At 41.1% G+C, this 20,127-nt stretch overlaps 1 protein-coding gene across 1 annotated transcript; it reads left to right on the forward strand.

Moving 5' to 3' along the window:
* Positions 1-49: 49 nt before the first annotated feature.
* LOC308101571 (crossover junction endonuclease MUS81-like) lies at positions 50-17,524 on the forward strand (the record flags this gene model as incomplete). Its single annotated transcript, XM_080450993.1, has 13 exons — positions 50-106; positions 2,052-2,181; positions 3,287-3,372; positions 4,150-4,278; positions 5,284-5,364; positions 5,579-5,667; positions 12,466-12,693; positions 13,592-13,762; positions 14,430-14,557; positions 14,898-15,010; positions 15,211-15,330; positions 15,568-15,646; positions 17,505-17,524. 13 exons carry the CDS (start codon positions 50-52, stop codon positions 17,522-17,524), a joined length of 1,431 nt encoding a protein of 476 aa, XP_080307119.1.
* Between the last annotated feature and the right edge of the window lie 2,603 nt (positions 17,525-20,127).

Raw genomic sequence — 20,127 nt, forward strand, 5'->3', positions numbered from 1 at the left:
GCTCCGTTCCGTTGGGCCACGCCCACCTGCTCCGTCTAGTCATCATCCCATGGTCTGGAGGGACGGCAGCGGAGTTGCGTTGCTAGGGAACAGCTTGGGGTCCGAGGTTAGGTCAGGTGAAGTCAAGGCACCCGGTTTAGCTTCTTTTCGTTTGTATTTTACTACTTGCATGTTATTCTGTTGCCTTGTTTTGATCTGTATAGCACTTTGGTTAACCTTGGTCATTTAAAAAAATAAAGAAGATATGTTTAGTTTAGTTTATAGTAGAGAATGGACACGAAACACAACAGGGAGAGAGAGAAAGACATTTGAGTTGAGTTTGTTGATTACTTTTGATGCAGCAATGGTCAATATTATTTTCTTTCTTTCTTTTTCTTTTCTTTTTTTGAGGTATTAATAAAAAGGTCTTAAAAGTCCTTAAATTGGCACTTCATAGAGCACCGAAGTCCTGACGTGACTCGTTCATCCCCAGGTTTGCGGAAGTACTTTGTCTATGGAGAATAACATTGGGTCATCTTAGAATCGTCTCATATAAGAATTGTGGTCCAAAAATAAACACCGCGTGTCGGCGTTATTGTCAGGGAGGGGGTTCTGTATCGTTTATGATAGTCAGTCACTTATATTTGATACAGTCTGTTTCTGGCGAAAATGTAACTAATTCGGCGGAAGTAACATTAGCGTTTTCTCACCGTCAGTTGATGCTTCATATCCATAAGAGTCAACACGCCGGGGTCATTTGTTTATTTTTGGAACACAGTTCTTATTTGACGCGATATTAAATACGTCTATGGGATTCAGAACGGGGGTGGAAAACTGCGAACCAGGTAGACAAACAAAGGATGTGTAAATGACGTCAGACTTCGGCGGTCTATTGTCATCAGGGGAGTGGGGAGGGACCCTGATGACAAAAAATCACGTGGGGGGGGGGGGGGGGGGGGGTCCCAACCCATAGGTTGAGAACAACTGTTCTAGACTGCCAGATACTGCTATATCCAACGAGCTAAAAGTGTGTTGGTGTTGGCATGCTAATGAGCCAGGTGTGTCTCGGCGGAGTAGCCTACAGGCTGGCAAATGTGGGTAGAGGGGTCTTCAACGTTTTCAGGCCAAGGACCCCCTAGCTGAGAGAGATGAAGCAGGGACCCCCTACTCTATATTGTATGAAATTGTGTTTCAGATTAAAGTTTTTTTTTACTTAGTCTGCTCTTTTTTCCCTCTACACCTATAGCCTCTTTGCCAAAAATAGCAGATCTACAAGCTCACAACGCCTCGCAGCGCGAGGCGTTGTGAGCTTGTAGATCTGCTATTTTTGGCCAAAGATCTCCTCACAAAAGAGGATGCTAGCGTTCAAGTGGTTAAGGTAAAAAAAAAGAAATCATATCACACAAAGATTTGGCGGACCCCCTGTAGTAACTCTGAGGACCCCCTAGGGGTCCCGGACCCCCTGTTGAAGACCCCTGCGGTAGAGTGTTCCCTCTTCTTTGGAGGAGGGAGGGGCTGCGCACGTTGTTGCGAACGCGGAAGGAGGCGACCAAGTGGAGCTTACTATGTAACCCTGCTCAGGTTGAGGGTCTGTCTGTCTGTCTGTCTGTCTGTCTGTGTGTCTGTCTGTGTGCATGCACTACCTATGTAGAGGGCGCCAGAGTGCAGGAATTTAGACAATGCTCTGATTTAAATGCAACACCACACACACACACACACACACACACACACACACACACACACACACTATTCTCTCCCCATTACAGTGAAATAACACGGATTACAAGTCCGTAAATACACAATATTTTCGAGCTGCGTTCGCTTCCAGCGTTCGTGCGTCTTACTTGTGTGTCCTGTCTCAGCCTGGGGTACCACGTTGAGGTGCAATAAAGAATATGAAAAATATTATTTTACATAATCTAAGCGAGAGTTAATTCCCCCCCCCCCTTTATAGAATTATTCCAATGAATAATTCAGTCAGTAATGTGTACTGTGGCCCTTGTACCGAACGGCTCAGTGCAAACTAAGGTATCGTTGAAATGAACAGACGTTTAATTGTGTCTCTTCGCCAGGCAATCGGCTCCTTGACACGGTACCCTCTACCGCTGCAGAACGCCAGAGAGGCCAAGATCCTCCAGAACTTTGGGGACGGAATCTGTAAAATACTGGATGAGAAACTACAGAAGTACTACAGAGAGAACGGTACGAGAGGAATGGAATGAAGAGAGGATGAATGGACGGGATAAAACTTGTGCAGTAGTACCTGGGCAATGTATTGATTATTATATTGATTTTGTTATACGGTATATGAGACTAGATGTTGTGTAGGATTTAGTGTTGTCTGTTCCTGGTTTTACACTTAAAAAGCGGCACTATGTAACTTTTTTTAATCAATAAAACGTAATTTTGTCCAATCTGTATGGTAGAGTATAACTTATATAATTGGGGTGGTTGTATTTTGTCTCCCTGCTCTTCCATTGAGACATTTAGATCGTGTCAAAGGTCACGTCTCACCTAGACACAGGATCCATCTGACAGGAATTGTGACCTGATGGTCAAGTTTCAATTTATCCCCTGAGCAAGCAGGCAGGCTCTATTAGGTCAATGGTATAAAAAAGAAATCAGCACTTGCACAGGAAACCGGGTTCAAATCCGGGGTAGAAGAGGAAAGTTACGTTACTTAGTGCAGCTTTAAACTTTATTTATTTTCTTTGTAAAAACAAAAAAAAGAAAAGCAGATTTACAAGCTCACAATGTGTCGTGAGCTTGTATATCACTAATCTCTCAAGAACAGATTCTGCAGACATAGAACAAACAGCAGAGGTCGCTGTTTTTCATTTTCAGTTGGATCTGGGTTCCCAGATTGGTATATCACCTATTATAGCTATTTTTACAATACGATATTATCGTCAGAATATCGATATTGAGGTATTTGGTCACAACTATTGTGATGTTTGAATATTTCCATATCTGCATAGTAAAGTAGTAAAGCATAAATATGTACATTTATGCATGTACTTGATGAACAGTAGTAGTGGTTTGATGTGTGCTAGAAAGATCTACCACTACACACTAATGCTGGTGCTACAGATTTAACACTAATAATGTATTTGTAAAATACTAAAAACAACCTTTCTATTAAGCCTCTGATATGACTGTTTATTTATGTATTTACTAGTATTTACTTTAACATTGCACAGATTTGAGGCAAGGTAAGCTAAAAGTAAAAGAGAACAGATTACAGCTGTGAGAGTTGATCTAATCCAGATGATAATCATGCTGCATCCCCTCTCTTCCTTTGCTGTAGGTCCAGACGCTCCAATCCACTCTCTCCCTAAAGGAGCTCCCCCTCCTGGTGGACAGAATAACAACAATCTGGCACCCAACAGAAAGGTAAGGTAGGTGTGTGTGTGTGTGTGTGTGTGTGTGTGTGTGTGTGTGTGTGTGTGTGTGTGTGTGTGTGTGTGTGTGTGTGTGTGTGTGTGTGTGTGTGTGTGTGTGTGTGTGTGTGTGTGTGTGTGTGTGTGTGTGTGTGTGTGTGTCAATTCTGCGTTGCGGTGTGGTCGGTCACATGAACTCTTCCAATAGATTCTCTTCACTCACACAACACAGAGTGACGAATGGGAGAAAGGAAAGGAGAGCGTACGTAAAATATGTAATATTTGAATACAAGAGTATACAATATCTACAATTATAACAGGTTGACGTGCTAAGGAAAGGAAACGGTAAACTATCTCTGCTGCTGGCCTTGATGTGTCTTGTCACCGTCTGTCACTGTCCAGTTTAGGGACGGCTCTGTCTGTTTATATCCCATTTCCCGGAGGTACTGTGACAATATCACTGTTGTGGAAAGTCTGGAAACGGCAATCAGTCGCAGCTTGGTGCCTGGGTGTAGACTGTCCAGTTGCAAACCATAGTTCTGTTGCAAGTTGCAAGTCGTTGCATTGTGAATCTATAACCCGTCTGCCTGCCCCGCGGTTCAACCCGCGGGACCTGTGGTCTACGGGTCGGCCAGCGCATCACTAACCCCTAGTATACTTTGAGGTAGTGTGCGGCATTCTACACTCACAACTCATTTAGGTTTGCTGCTGAAAAAAAGACTCCTTGTCCTTGTCCATGTGAAAGCTTTATTCCGTTTCCTCCATGATGTGACGGGTCTTATCATTGCAGAAGAATGCCCCATCGAATGGAGGGAAGGAGAAAGGAGGTGATGGGAGCAAGAAGAAGAAGAGGGAATATGTTCCCCAGAAGAGGTCTGGGGGCTACGCGGTCCTCATCGCCCTCTACAGACACAACCAGGTACACCTGTTCTCACTCCTACTCGCTCCATTCAGTGCTTACATGTGGATACATATATACATATCCATTTGTAAATAAGTCAGAGGTGGACATTTTATTAATTGCTTAAGATAAATTAATAAAACCTATCCCCCACAAATCAAACCCTGGGCTTTTCCACAGAGATGAACAATGCAGTGCTCCAGGCTGTGACTGCAAGGTCGCATTCTGTCTCTCCCATTTTCTCTTCTAATGTTGGACACAATACCTTGTAGAGACTGATGTACAATATCAAATAGCTCATTTAACTTCAGCTGTCTGGTACAAATGGATGGATAAATGCCGTTAATATTATTGTATGGTGAAAATATTGATATAGGTAGGCTATTGGTGTATAGTATTATATAGAACTTATATTACAGAATACCAAAACGTAATACTGGTGAGGACAAATGTTCTGTTGAAAAAGGTACCAGCACCACCATTGGCCAGAGCCCCAAAATTGAGCAATGATTATCGAAAGAGTGGGCAAAACCATACCTATATTAAATTGTTTATAGGGTCAATATAAGTAAATAAATACATGATAACAGATGTACTGTGTCCTAAGGTCTGCATATTTCTGATCATACAAACACGTTACTGTTTTCAAAACCTGACCTTTTTTTTTCCCACCTGTCATGTACGTATGGGGAAAATAACAAAATATGTGATAAATATGAAAAAGCTGCTCCTGTGGAAAGGTTATCATATATTTATTTACTTATATTGACCCTATAAACAATTTAATATAGGTATGGTTTTGCCCACTCTTTCGATAATTAAATCTTGTCTGGCTCATGGACTAAAAGCTCATCAATAAGTGAGCAAGTTGATTGTCTTTCACATGGAAACTTCCATTATGTGACACAGAGTTATTTGGGGGATTGAACGTAAAGTCTAACCCCACTGTTTTACTTTTCCTGGCTGACTGACTGTTTGGTATCATTTAATCTAATCTAATCTAATCTCATCTCACCTCTCCAGATCCCAGGTAGTAAAGACTATATGTTGAAGTTGGAACTTCAAGCAGAGGCCCAGCATCTCTGTGAGAAGTCATTCACTGTGGTGCGTGGGTTACACACACACACACACACACACACACACACACACACACACACACACACACACACACACACACACACACACACACACACACACACACACACACACACACACACACACACACACATATTGCATACATGCAACCTGCACATACACCCTCTCTCCCTAGTAAAATAAAAATGTATACCCGCCTCATTTTGTCTCTTTCTCTCTGCAGCCAGATTTAGGTAGTAAATACACAGCCTGGTCTTCAGTCGGCACCCTGGTTCTCAAGAACCTTGTTCTGAAGACTCACAATCCTGCAAGGTATGGAGAAAACATAAACACACACAAACACACACACACACAGACACCCCTACACACACGTTCAGAAGTGCACACACTCACACACGTCGTGCCTCTTTGAGGTGAATCAGAGGTCGTCACAGAGCCGAGTTGACATTTGTGTAAAAGGCACAGCCAGCAGGGCGGGACAGATGTACTGTGTCTTAAGGTCTGCATATTTCTGATCATACAAACACGTTACTGTTTTCAAAACCTGACCTGACACCCTAGTCTCTTAAAGCCAGACTACTATTCCACAATCTCCCAATGCTATATAGAGCCTGGAGCTACACCTCCTGAGAGCTGAGAACGGAAGCTGTCATCTGTTTGTCATTTCCGTTCACGAAAGTTTTTGAATTTCCATTTCTGATGAGCAGCAAGCTATACAGTACATGCTTCTACTGATTTGATTTACATTAGGACAAATTTATGAGACTGCTATGACTCCCGGATCGTTTTCAGCGATTCCAAAGGACAGACTGTATGATGGAAGCATTTGGAAATAGTGGGAGACAACAGTCTGGCTCGAGAGACTAACCTGACCCACTGTCAGCAAAGACATTAATAATAATAAATGAATAATAAATGGAGTTCTTTTTTTTTTATCACTTGAAATTTTTATTAATTTTTTTACACACAAACATACATTGTACAACACACAAAGAAATGAAACAAAAAACCCCCCCAAAAAAAAAAACGACATAAAAAACAAGACAAAAAACTAAACCTAAAAAGACAAACATATCGAAACCAACAACTGACTATACATATGTCTTTTTGTTACAGTGCTACTTCATTCAGATAGAGTTCTTGTAGAATATCCATTTTGCCCATTTCTTTTCCATCTGTGCTTCCTGGAGTCTCAGTCGAAGTGTCATATTTTCCATCACATAAATTTCCTCCACAAGCTCTTCCCAATGTTTTTGAGTGGGTATGTCCACCTGTCCCCATTTCCTTGTGATGTTTTTCTTCCCTGCTGCCAATAAAATCCTGACTAAATACCTGTCCTCCATCCGTACCTTTCCTGATTCTAAGTCACATAAATATAAAACTTTGCTGTCCATAGGTACCTCATATCCCAATATCTTCCGTAGTTGTTTATGTATCATTTTCCAAAAAGATTCAATTTTATGACATTTCCAGAAGACATGCGAGTGATCCACATTCGCCTCTCCACACTCCCTCCAGCATTGAACTTGTTTATTTAACTGTTTACTCTTCATTTTTGGAGTTATAAAGAACCTGATCAAATTTTCCAGGAGAACTCCCTCCAGACCCGTGAATTGGTGGAGGTTTGATGTGTCATCCACATATTCACCCATTCTTTTTCTGTAATTTCTATATCAAGTTCCGTTTCCCATTTTTTTTTTATATAATCAGTTGTATGTTTACTATTTATAAATTTTCGGTATAATCCGGAAATAACCCGAACCTCTTTTCCTGTGTATGCGTTTATCATCATTTGGACCACACCATTCACTTCTCCAGAGGGTGTTTCCTGAATTTCCTTTGTATAATAGTCTCTTAGTTGTAGGTACCTATAGAATTCGTGTTTATTTAGATCATATTTATCGCTTAGTTCCTTAAAGCTCTCCAACTGCCCCTTTGTCACCAAAGTACACCATGCTGTCATGCCCTTATTCTGCCACTGTTTAAACCCTTTATCATATTCCGCCGGTTTGAAGGTACTATCTGCAGCTATCCATTTTAATACTTTTATTTCTTCTTTTAGTTTGTATTTTTTAACTATTTTAAACCAAATCTCCAATGTAAATAATGTAATTGGGTCGATGAGATGCTTCTTTTTCTTAAAATATTCAATGTCTCCTAAGAAACTCTGAATTGGTTTATTCTCAACTTCCTTCTCCATTTCTTTCCATTTGGACTCATAGTTAGGGTTACACCAACATACAGCATACCTCAGTTGAGCAGCTTCATAGTACATTTGTAAGTTGGGGAGACTCATCCCCCCCCTATCTTTTGGCAGTTTGAGAGTCAGAAATTTAACTCTAGGCTTTTTACCTCCCCATACAAATCTGGACAACAGTCTATCCCATTTTGTAAATTGGCTTTGGGGGACCTCTACTGGCAGAGCCTGGAACAGGTATAACAACCTAGCCAGTATATTTATTTTCACTGTCTCAATTCTAGAGTTAAGGTCCAGTGGCAATGTTGTCCATCGTTCTATATCTTTTTGGATTTTCTGATCTATTCCGGTGTAGTTGGCCTTATACAGTGTGGACATACTTTTAGTAATGTTAACTCCCAGATATTTAATACTTTTTTGATTCCAGTTGAAGTCAAAAGATTCCTTTATGTATGCATTTGGGGTATAATTCAATGCCAAAATCTGTGTTTTGGATATGTTGACCTTGTAGCCAGATAGGTGCCCAAATGTTTCTAATATATTGCCTAGCACAGGGAGTGAATCATTGGGTCTTCCGAGGAATGTTATTATATCATCGGCAAAAAGCCCGATCCGATGTTCTCTGCCATGGACCTCAACTCCATGAATACCCACATTTTGTCTCACCGCCTGTGCTAGTGGTTCTATGAAAAAATCGAACAAGGCGGGCGAGAGGCAGCACCCCTGGCGTGCTGAGCGCTGTAGATAGAATTTTTCGGACAAACTTCCATTGATTTTAATTCTCGCTGAGGGTTGCTGATATAATGATCTTATACTATGTACCGCCTCTTTGCTAAATCCAAATCTTGTCAGCACTGCATATAAGAACTCCCAAGAGACCCGATCGTAGGCCTTGTCCGCGTCAATACTTACTAATAGTGCACTTGTATTCGTCCTCTGTACCTTATCTACAATGTGTATAGTTCTTCTAATACTATCATGGGTCTGGCGCCCTCTAATAAACCCAGTCTGATCTTCGTCGATCAGGTCTGTCATGAGATCAGCCACTCTTTTGGACAGAATTTTCGTATACATTTTATAATCTACATTTAAAATGGATATTGGCCTATAGCTGCCACATTGCACCTTATCTCTCCCCTCTTTAAGTAAAACTGTAATTATTGCCTCTGACCATGAGGTTGGGATTTTGTGTTTTTTTAATGTCCAGTTAAAAGAAGCTAATAGTAAAGGTGCCAGCTCTTCCCTATACATTTTGTAGAATTCTGCAGGGAAACCGTCACTCCCTGGTGATTTGTTATTCTTAAATGAGCTGATTGCCTCCAATACCTCCTCCATTGTAATGCTTGCTGTTAATTTATCATTTTGTATTTTCCCAATTGAAGGCAGATCTAATTGTTCCAAATATGCTCTCATTTCTCCCTCCTCTACTTCCTTGGGTTGTGAGTATAAGTCCTCATAATAGTTTTTAAATATTCTCTCTATTTGTTCCGGTACACATGTCAGTTCTTCTGTCTGAGGATCTCTAATTTGACATATGTTACTCAATACCTGTTGTTTGCGTATTCGCTTTGCCAATAATTTGGTGGCCCTTGATCCAGCTTCATAATAGTTTTGTCTGAGGAACCTGTTATTTTTTTCAACCTCGTCAAGTTGTGTCTCTTTTATTTTTGTTTTCAGTTCTTGTATTAGTTTGTATACCGCCTCTTTTTTTGTTATCTGATATTCTTGTTCTAGCCCCCTCAATTTGTCATTGTTTTTCCTGTAGATTTCTAACTTAGCCTTTTTAACTATTACTGATTCCACTATCAATTTACCCCTCAGGACCGCTTTCATGGCATCTAGGACTACTGTCGGGTCCACCTCTTCATTATCATTTTCCTCTATATATCTTATTAACTCAGCTTTGATATTCTCCCTCCGTTGCTCATTGTTCAACATTCCCATATTAAGTCTCCAGATTGTTTGACGTTTCCTGTTGTTCAATCTCAATTTCAAAGACACTGGATTATGGTCTGATACATCCGCCCCTCCAATCTCGCATTCAGTAACTCTATGACTCTCATCTGTGTTTATGAAAAACTGGTCTAATCTAGAATGCACTTTGTGTGCTGCAGAGTAATGTGTAAAGTCAATTGCTAAAGGGTGAAGATATCTCCATATATCTATCAGTCCCATCTCCTTTAGTGATGTATTTACAAATTTAGCTAATTGAGTTTTCCCCCTTTTTAAACTTGACGTATCTTTTTTATCACACAAAACCGTATTAGTATCTCCTCCACAGATCAAAATTCCATTTGATTCCAAGGCTATGATATCAAACAAGGATTTGAAAAAATTCTTATCACTTTCCGGAGGTGCATATATATTTACCAAGGTTACCGGTTCATTATCTAGTTTTCCTTTCACTATAATATACCTCCCCTCTTTATCCTTAATTTCCTTTTCAAATGTAAAATTAATTGTATTAGATATCAAAATTATAACACCCCTTCTAGGACCTTTTCTATATGAACTATAATATGAATTCCTATAGCCAAATCTTTTTAATTTCTCATGTTCCGTTTTTGTTAGATGAGTCTCTTGTAGGAAATATACCTGCATTTTTTCTTTTTTCAGTTTTGTCATCACTCTTTGTCTTTTTATCGGAGAATTAAGACCATTCACATTCAGTGACATTATCCCAACCACATTAGCCATCAAAAAACCTCATTTCTCTTCTTGTTACATATAACACTTGTACCTTCATCCCGTAATGTTTACGTCTAGTTGTCAGTTTCATACACTTAAAACAAAAAACATAAACCACATAAATTAACTTCCACACACGGGGTAAAACCTCCGTGACCCCTAGACCCTCATAATAGGGTGCGGGGGTAAGCCCCGTCTTACACGGGGGCCCCCCCCTAGGCATACTAGTACTAGACCCAACCCTTGGGCTTCCCCAGCGCCTAGCCAACATCCTCTTAATGAGAAAACTCTCCGTCGGTATGTATTAGCCCCAAAAAAAAAAAAAAAACAAAAACAGAACAGAAACCATTTCGTTTTCATCAAACCTAGTTTGTAACAAAGACCCCATATTGAGTTGTATTCACAAAAATAACCAGTCATTTCTATTGTACGGGTGGGTTTGTTTCTATCTAACATATTTATATGACGTCAATTTTCTACATTCTTTCCCCCTATTTATTTTTACCTTCCCTCGTCATTTTCCCCCTTCTTTACCCCACCCCCCACCGTCATTTCAACTCAATGTTACCTCTTGTTTTCAGCCAAAAAAGGAATTCCTTATTTTCTTCTAAAACTTTTCAACTTCTCTGAAGCTCGATCCTTTGCTCCTCTCGCCCGTTCCACTCTCTTCCACTCCGAGGCTCCTCTGCTCGCTCCCTTGCTTCCCTTCGTCTGTACCGTCGTCGGATCCGCTCGACCCTCCGCCTTCGCTGCCGTTGTCGGCTCCTCCGTCGGCGATTCTACGTCTGGATCCCCGCTCAATCTTTCCTCCACGAAGCCTCTTTCCCTCATGGCTTGTGTGACTTCTTCCGCGTTGTTGTAAGTCTTCACTCCCTCCAGCCAGTGGACCCTCATCTTCGTGAAAGGAGAATTGAAACGGATTCCTCTCTCTTTGAGGATTTTCTTTGCTGGGAGGTAATCTTTTCTCATGCGAACGATTTCGGGAGGGTAATCATGATCGAATCCTAGCCGCTTGCCTTCCACTTGTATTTTCTTCTCCCAGGCCTTTCTCAGCACCATTTCTTTTGTCTCAAATTGTAGAAAGTTCAGCACAATGGATCTGGGGGGGGCAGACGGGTTATTCGGTTTCTGGTGGAGGGCTCGATGTCCCCTTTGTATTTGAAGTTGGGTTCCTGCGGGTAGATCCAGTTCGGATTGAAATAATTGTTCCATATACTTCATTACCGACTCCCCTTCAATTTCCTCTTTCAGATTGAAAACCCTGATGTTATTTCGTCTCGCCCTCGTCTCGAGCTCCAGTAGTTGTGCCTGTAAGATCTCCACATGGTCCACCATTACCATCATGGCCCCGTCCGCTCCTATCCTCCAATCTTCTACCTCTGATATGCGTGCTTGGGTCTCGTTGGTATCAGCCTTCAGCGTCGCTATTTCTCCGTCTTGTCTTTGCGCCTGGAGGTCTACCTCCATGCGAAAGTTTGTAATTTCGTCCTTAATGTCTTTCTTTATTTCTTCCTTAAACGAAGCTAGCTCTTGCTGTATTTCCTGTTTGAAAGAATTAAATTCTGATTTAAATTCTGCCGATATCCCAGCGAGTCCCGCACGCAGTGTTTCGTTGAATCCCCCGTCCATTTTTATCTCCGCTCCTCGTTCCCTCCGTCGTCGTCGCTGATTCCGATGCTTTATTCCTCTCTTGTAGGTCTTAAAATGATTCTATGGCTTCTTCTTTATATATTATTCATTTTATTTTCATTCTTTCCCCGTTTTGGTTCTGTTTCTGTCGAACTATTTTAACCGACTCTGGAGAGCAAACAAACTAAGCTGCTCCTCTCTCCGCCATCTTCCCGGAACTCCCAATAAATGGAGTTCTACGCAATAAACAATCATAAGATTTTCATATCAAGGACCCCCAAAATTATATGTATTTGGCCGTGGACCCCCATCTCAACATATGTTGTTCCAGGGACCCCGAGAAGCAAAGATTTGAGTTAAAAATGTTTTTGAAAAAATCTAAGATTTTCACAAATTTTCACGATTTAAAAATAAATAGCAGATCTACAAGCTCATAGCACGGCACTCTGTGCTTGTATATCTGCTATTTTTTAATAGACAAAGAAATCTACAATGACACAGATGCGTTCCCAGTCTTAATGGGTTAAAGAATAAATATCAATGAAATAAAGTGGGAAAAATAATACTCTCCCTCTCCCTCTCTCTCTCTCTTTGAGGTATTCTCTCACAGAGCAGGGCATGGCTTTAGCAGAGCGACTGGAGGCCGGGGAACCAGGAACCAACGCAGCACAGGAGAGAGGGAGGGGCGGAGAGAAGGAGGACATGATGAATGAAGGAGAGGACGAGGAGCAGGGAGACGAAGAAGAGGAAGGAGGCGGAGCAAAGGTTGTAGACCTAACACTTGAAGATGAAGAGGAGGAAGAGGAGACGGCGGACAGATTATGGTGAGTGTTTAAAAAAAACGACTCTACTCATTTTAGTGTAGAAGTAATCCTAAAACAAAGTCTATTCTAAAAGGGTGAACAAATAAATAATTTAAAAGGATCCCTGGCTAATAATGCCTTAATACATAAACATTGCCTCTATAACTAAAAATTTAAAACACTTATTTTAGATATAGTTCATCTTTCACTCAATAGGGACAACTCCAGTCGCAAGTTGATGATGTAATTTATCCATGTGTGGTCTAGCGGCTCTAGCCCTATGGAATGTATGGAATGCATTTGCTAATAAAAAGTGTAACATTTAAATGACATCAACTTAGGACGGCCGTTGTCCCCCTTGTGTAAAAGATGAACTATTTATGAAATAAATACAATTTTTAAGGTGTTTTTTAATTTTTATTATAGAGGGCAATTAGAATATATTAAGGCATATTTGGCTCATTAGCCAGGGATCCTTTTAACTCATTGAGTGCCAGAATTCTTTACGTTTTGTTTATTCGTTTTTGTTCTTTTACATACTCATAGGTAGTACAATTGAGTGCCAGAATTGCCAGAATTATTTCTATATTATGTTGTCCCAGTGCCAGAGTTTTTTTCAAAGTAAAAAAAAAGTGCTTAGGAAGCGAGATACAGCCTTTTTCAGTTATACGTTAAACAAGGAGTGGATGGAGCAGCAAATCTTCAGATAATGATATCTTGGGTTCTGAACATGTTTTTTTTTTTACTATTTTTTCAAAAACACGTCATTGGCACGTTGCGCCATAGCGGTAAAAACACGTGAAACACGTTAATGGCACTCAATGAGTTAACAGCAGGAAAATTAGATTGGCTCAAGTATTGCAGATGTCCTTCCTACTTGAGTCGACTTTAAGTAGATCACACACTATTACTTGTTTAGCCCCACAGAGAGGCCTGGCGCTTTCACCCAGCTTAGGAGTGAGGTGGCTGGGCTGAGCTGTCCAGGAAGGTCCCAGGCTCCAGAGACGACAACCAGGAGGCCGGAGGTAGCATGTCTCTTACCCGGCAGATATGACATTATCCTCTGTGTCGACTTCATAGAAACAACTGGGTAAGAGAAGTGAGACTAGGATTAATAATACATGCAATTTATGTAGCGCTTTTCTAGATACTTAATGTCGCTTTACAAAACAAAACAAACAACTTGATTAACATAAATGACTAGTTAAAAGGGTAAAAAGTAAACAAAATTGTACAAATTAAAATGTAAAAAAGGGGATTTGAATTAGGTGGGGAATGCAAGTCTGAGTTTTGAGGGTGGTTTTAAATGAGGCTAGGATGGGGGCAGATTTAAACATTTTACATTCAAAACTTGTGTGCCCAGACCTGGATGTAATTCTACATAATAAGAGGAAACAATGTACAAGAGTTGGTGATTTGCTAGATGTACAGTAGGGGATCCTCAAGGGTCTATTTTAGAACCGATGTTATATATTGATGATCTCTCTCAAGCATGTCCACATTTTAGCATCAGCCAAGAGTCACAGCAGTGTTGAGTATTGACACACTAAGCAAAATCACCTTTGTTGTTTCATACTAACTGTGTGTGTGTGTGTGTGTGTGTGTGTGTGTGTGTGTGTGTGTGTGTGTGTGTGTGTGTGTGTGTGTGTGTGTGTGTGTGTGTGTGTGTGTGTGTGTGTGTGTGTGTGTGTGTGTGTGTGTGTGTGTGTGTGTGTGTGTGTGTGTGTGTGTGTGTGTGTGTGTGTGTGTGTGTGTAGTGGCAGCAAGCACACAAAGCAGGAGTTGGTCAAAGAGCTTCAGAGGAACGGCGTGACCTTCGACGTCAGGAAGTTAAACATGGGAGACTTCCTGTGGGTGGCCCGGGAGAGGGTCGCACCTGTACCAGGTAGCCCATGCACACGGAATGGAGCTTTAACACAAGACAAAAAATAAATAAAGACATGACAACTCCGGTTTACTAACTTCCTGTATCTGTACCTGTAATGTACTTTATTATCTACATTTCTCTGTCCCAGCAACACACTCTCGCGGGATCTAGCACCAGTAAACATCGGATGTTCGCGAGATCAGACGGCGCCCATTTGTAGTTTTTGTGTTCCATTTCGCCCCTAGTGGCTCCAATTGGGATGGCGTATCTTTAATAATTTAATCTATATTTTGATAAATTGGTTGTAATTGTAGAATAAATAAATAATGAGAGGCCTTGCTTGTGTTGCTGTCCACAGGTCAGCTGCGTGCTCCTCCCAGCAGAGAGCTGGTTCTGGATTACATCATTGAGAGGAAGAGGATAGATGACCTGTGTGGAAGCATCATCGATGGACGCTTCAGAGAACAGAAGGTTGCTATAGTGTGTGTGTGTGTGCGTGTGAATGTACTTTACCTGTCTCAGCTTGTTTATTCTCCAATGATTGTAGTGAATTAACGGAAAGTCTCTCTGTCTTTCTCATGTCTCTATCTCTCTGTCTATCTCTGTCTATCTCTCTGTCTATCTCTGTCTATCTCTGTCTATCTCTCGGTCTCTCTCTCCGTGATGATCAGTTTCGTCTGAAGAGGTGTGGTCTGCATAAACCCATCTACCTAGTGGAGGAGTGTGGCGCTGCAGCATCTCACCTGAGTATACCTGAGAGCACTTTACAACAAGCTATTATCAATACACAGGTACACACACACACACACACACACACACACACACACACACACACACACACACACACACACACACACACACACACACACAGTTTAAATTAATTGTGCACTTCACAAGAGACAGTCTCTTAAAAAGACAACATTGTGTGTGTGTGTGTGTGTGTGTGTGTGTGTGTGTGTGTGTGTGTGTGTGTGTGTGTGTGTGTGTGTGTGTGTGTGTGTGTGTGTGTGTGTGTGTGTGTGTGTTAGGTGGTGGACGGTTTCTTTGTGAAGAGAGTTCAGGATGTGAGGGAGTCTGTAGCCTACTTGACTGACCAAACTGTACCAGGTAAAACACACACACACACACACACACACAGAGTAGGTAACATTACAGAATATTACTCTCATGTGTAACATGTGTACCTTTTTATTAGTAGTTACAAATGTATGTCAAGCAACATATTAGTTTCAAAATGTCTGTTATTTATAGTTTTTAAGGTTGTAATCAATTCATGCACACCGTGCAGTTTGTATTTTATTCACTATCAGACCTTTATTTGAATTTTCAAAACATAATCCATGTACAGTAGCTTCATCATAACACCGACACTTATGCGGCTAAAATAACATTTTTATACCAATAATATTATTGGCCATTATTCTCTGTTCCATTCAGTCTACCCTTTTCCATTGAACAATTTGCATTGTCCTTTTGAGCTTCATTTGAGGGTGTTTTGTGAAAGTAATGTTAAAGTACACATGTGTGTGCACGCACATGTGTACGCATTCATGGTACTGAATCTAGAGATTCACCATGAATCCTCATTATTCTATGTGCTGCACGGAAATTAACAAAATATAATACAATATGTTTTAGCAAATAAATAAATAAATAGGGTCGTTCGGGTGGCACAGGGTTAAAGCCCCTAGGCATAGGTGGTGGTCTAGCTACAGTCTATAAATCCCACCTATCATGTCGATTGACTCCAGCCACAGGCTATTCCAGCTTTGAACTCCAACTGTTTGAGCTGAATCTATCCTCCCCTGTGCTCTTTGCCCTGGTCTATCGCCCCCCAAAATCCAAGGATTTTATTAACGAATTTGGAGACTTTCTATCCGGGATAATGATAAAATACGATCACATCATAATTTGTGGGGACATGAATATTCACGTCTGCTGTGAATCTCGACCCCTAGTTAAAGACTTTTTTAATCTCCTTGAGTCATTTAATCTCACCAGATCTATTACCGGCCCCACTCATGAAAAGGGCTACACACTGGACCTTGTTCTGTCTTTTGGCCTCACTATCTCTGTTTTTGACGTTTTTCCTATTGCACGCAATAAATAAATGTGTTTTCACCCTCTGAATCTCATCTATGTACAGTAATTAAAATGCGTGCCCTTCTCCACTGTCTTGTGGTCGCTGGGGTGAGCACATGAACATGTGTGGAAAATCTGTCATGGATTTCTTATTCCAGTGGGGAGTGCTCACATTTGAACTATGACTACTGGAAAACAAAAGAAGTCCCATTTATGACAGTTTCCCTGACCTACAGTATATAACAATTCATTGCTCATGTAAAAGAGACAAAAGAGGTAATGAACAGGTAATCACTTATTCTCTGTTTTTCTTTCTCTCTCTGTCTGTCTGTCTGTCTGTCTGTCTCTCTGTCTCTCTCTCTCTGTCTTTCTCTCTCTCTCTCTCTCTCTCTCTCTCTCTCTCTCTCTCTCTCTCTCTCTCCAGTCTTCTCACAGCCTATGAACAATGCAGGAGTGAAGCAGAGAAAGAGAAACTCCTCTCTTCTATCCGATACGGGAAACTCAAAAGGTTTGCAGGATTAATTTTTGATTCAATTCCATTGTTATGCTTTGTGCTGCATTGTATTATATATATATTTATTTGTTTGACAATACAGTCCTTCTGTGCATTCCTACAATTCCCATGAAGCATTTTGTGAACAAGCTGGCACGCCCATAATGTATGGTCTTTAGGCTCAGAGTAGGGCTGGGAAGATTAACCGAAAATATGTCGGAACCGATAGTTAGAACCAATAACCGACTTATAAACGAATAATCGAGAAGCAGGTAAGGAAACAGTGTCCTACTGTAGATGATGTAAGATGTTGTCAAGTTTGGCAGCCATGTGGCTTGACCATGCACACCTCAACATTACCCTTGTTACTTTTGTGTTTTGGTTTTTCAGGAACGTCGGGCCAGCTCTGAGCAGGACGGTCTACCAACTGTACAGTATACCAAGGACCACTGTCATAAACACACACACACACACACACACACACACACACACACACACACACACACACACACACACACACACACACACACACACACACACACACACACACACACACACAAAGATAAAGACACACATAGAAAATCAACCACACACATACTACTTGTATATTGACTTACACACAAACACCCACACATAAAGGAAAAGGCTGCCGTCATTTATTTAGTTTGCAATTTTTTTGTCAACACACTTTTGCCTACGAAAAGGACAAAGATCTGCTTGCCGATGCTGTTGCTGTCACCATGGGGTCTCAGCAAGGCTGGGGTAGCCCATAGGTGACCCAAGTATGGTGTGACTGTGGCCACTGGCCACACACATTATGTGATGATGGAGCAGAGCAGATATAAGAACATTGGCGCCAAGCTGGTGCAGGACGTGGCCAACAACACCAACGAGGAGGTTGGTGATGGCACGGCCACGGACATGGCACGGTCCTGGCACGTGCCATCATCGCCAAGGAGGGCTTTGACACAGCCATCCTGGTGGAGATCCGTCATGGCGTCATGATGATGGCTGTGGATGCTGTGATCAACCTGCTGAAGAAGCTGTCCAAGCCTGTCACAACCCCAGAGGAGATTGCACAAGTTGCCACAATCTCAGCCAATGGTGATGTAGAGATCGGACATCATCTCTAATGCCATGAAACAAAAGTACCAAATTTAGTTTTTCTAAAAAGTATGGCCAGTGGCAGTCATAGAACTCTGCTGCCCAGAGCATGTACATTTGAATATTTACTCTCACGTCTTAAACCACTTAAACCTTATACCAGTGGTTCTCAAACTTTTTCATGTCAAGGACCCCCACATTGACACTTATTAGCCCACGGACCCCCATTTGAAAAGATATGCCAGGGACCCCCATAAGAGAAGAGTTTTACGGCTCTAGCAGTGATTCTCAGCCATTTTAATGTCAAGGACCCCCAATTTGACATGCATTAGGGTACAGACCCCCATTTAATGGCATTTCTATCTCTGGGACCCCAATTTATATTGTAAAATCAATGTTAATTTAACTCTGAGTGTATAAATGGAACCAAATGGACCTGTTAAGGTCCATTAGGTTCCATTTGTTCACACTCAGAGTTGCAGACCCTGAGGGTCCATTTGGTTCCTAACTATCCATCATTTAGCTGGGGACCCCCTGGAACTCTCTCAAGGACCCCTGGGGGTCCCCGGACCACACTTTGAGAACCAATGCCTTATACGGTACATGGTTGTATAGTCTCGCGTGGCCAGACTGTTGCCTCCCACAATTTTCTAATGTTTCCGGTCACACAGTCTGGGACTCGGAAGTTCTGATCATGAGCAGAATATAAAGCGGATGTGAAGCCTCCTCCCCACTTCCGTTTGGTCTTTACAGTCGCGCAAATTTATCCTAATATAAATACAAATCATCTTGCACCGCATTTTGAGCTTGTAGATTTGCTATTTTTGCCAAATGTTCACCTATTTTCGACAAACGTTTGCCTATTTTTGACACATTATTTTCCGTTTATAGCAGTGATGATTTATGCTGAACTAAGGACCAGTTCCTGTGATAACAGAATGGACTGCAGTTCTATGACTTTTTGTACATGAGCTACACCTGGTGTTGGGCTACAAGGACCATACTTGAAAAGCATGTTTTGATCTGGGTCTTTTTTTGCAGACCAGTCTTAGTTTCTTTAAACTCCATCACCTAACAAATTATCCCCTCAAACACTAGTAGATTTACATTTTGCACCAAGAGTTAACAGTGGTGTTTGTACGGTCCATGTAAATCTCAAAATGCTGCTTTATTTTGTATATTGTTTTCTACTTATGAAGAATGAAGAAGAATGAAGAATTGCCACAATTGGCGTTGGAAAAAATAAAGTGTTTAATTTTGAATAGCATACACTGTATGCATTTGGGCGTATGGTTTATGCTTCCATGTCAATCTGAAAATAGTAGCTATAAGTTAAGGCCAGTCCACACCAATGCAACTCCTTGCAACTCCTTGTAGTCAGGGAATATTATCAGAATAATGTCAAATCTTGGAATAAATTCCTTACCAAGAAATTTCTTCACCAATGTGTTTATAAAGGATCCCTCTTTAGTTGTAGCTACAGGGACACATTAAAGAGACATACCCAAAGGTAATTCCTGATATGAGCCAAAGAAATGTTTCAAATTCAAAAGGTTAATATCTTTCACATTGCCCTGTCATGATTCATGACCTACTGTACTACTGCAATTCTTTGATTTGGTAAAACATAGTATCTGAGAACACGGCAATTAATTCAATGTTTGTTCACTGGAACAACACAAGAACCTCCCCCCCCCCCATCTATATACCCCTAACTCGTCTCTTATTTTCTTGTGTAAAGGCCAGACCGCACCAATGCAACTCCTTGCAACTGCCATTGGGGATAATGGTTCCCAAGTAGTTGCTTGTTGCAATAGTCAGGGGATATTAAAAATATCTTGGAATAAATTCCTTACCAAGAAATGTCTTCACCAATGTGTTTGTAAAAGTGTCTAGTAACACATCTCAT

This window comes from Gymnoscopelus braueri (genome assembly GCF_963280865.1).
Source record: "Gymnoscopelus braueri genome assembly, chromosome: 15".
Classification (NCBI taxonomy): domain Eukaryota; kingdom Metazoa; phylum Chordata; class Actinopteri; order Myctophiformes; family Myctophidae; genus Gymnoscopelus; species Gymnoscopelus braueri.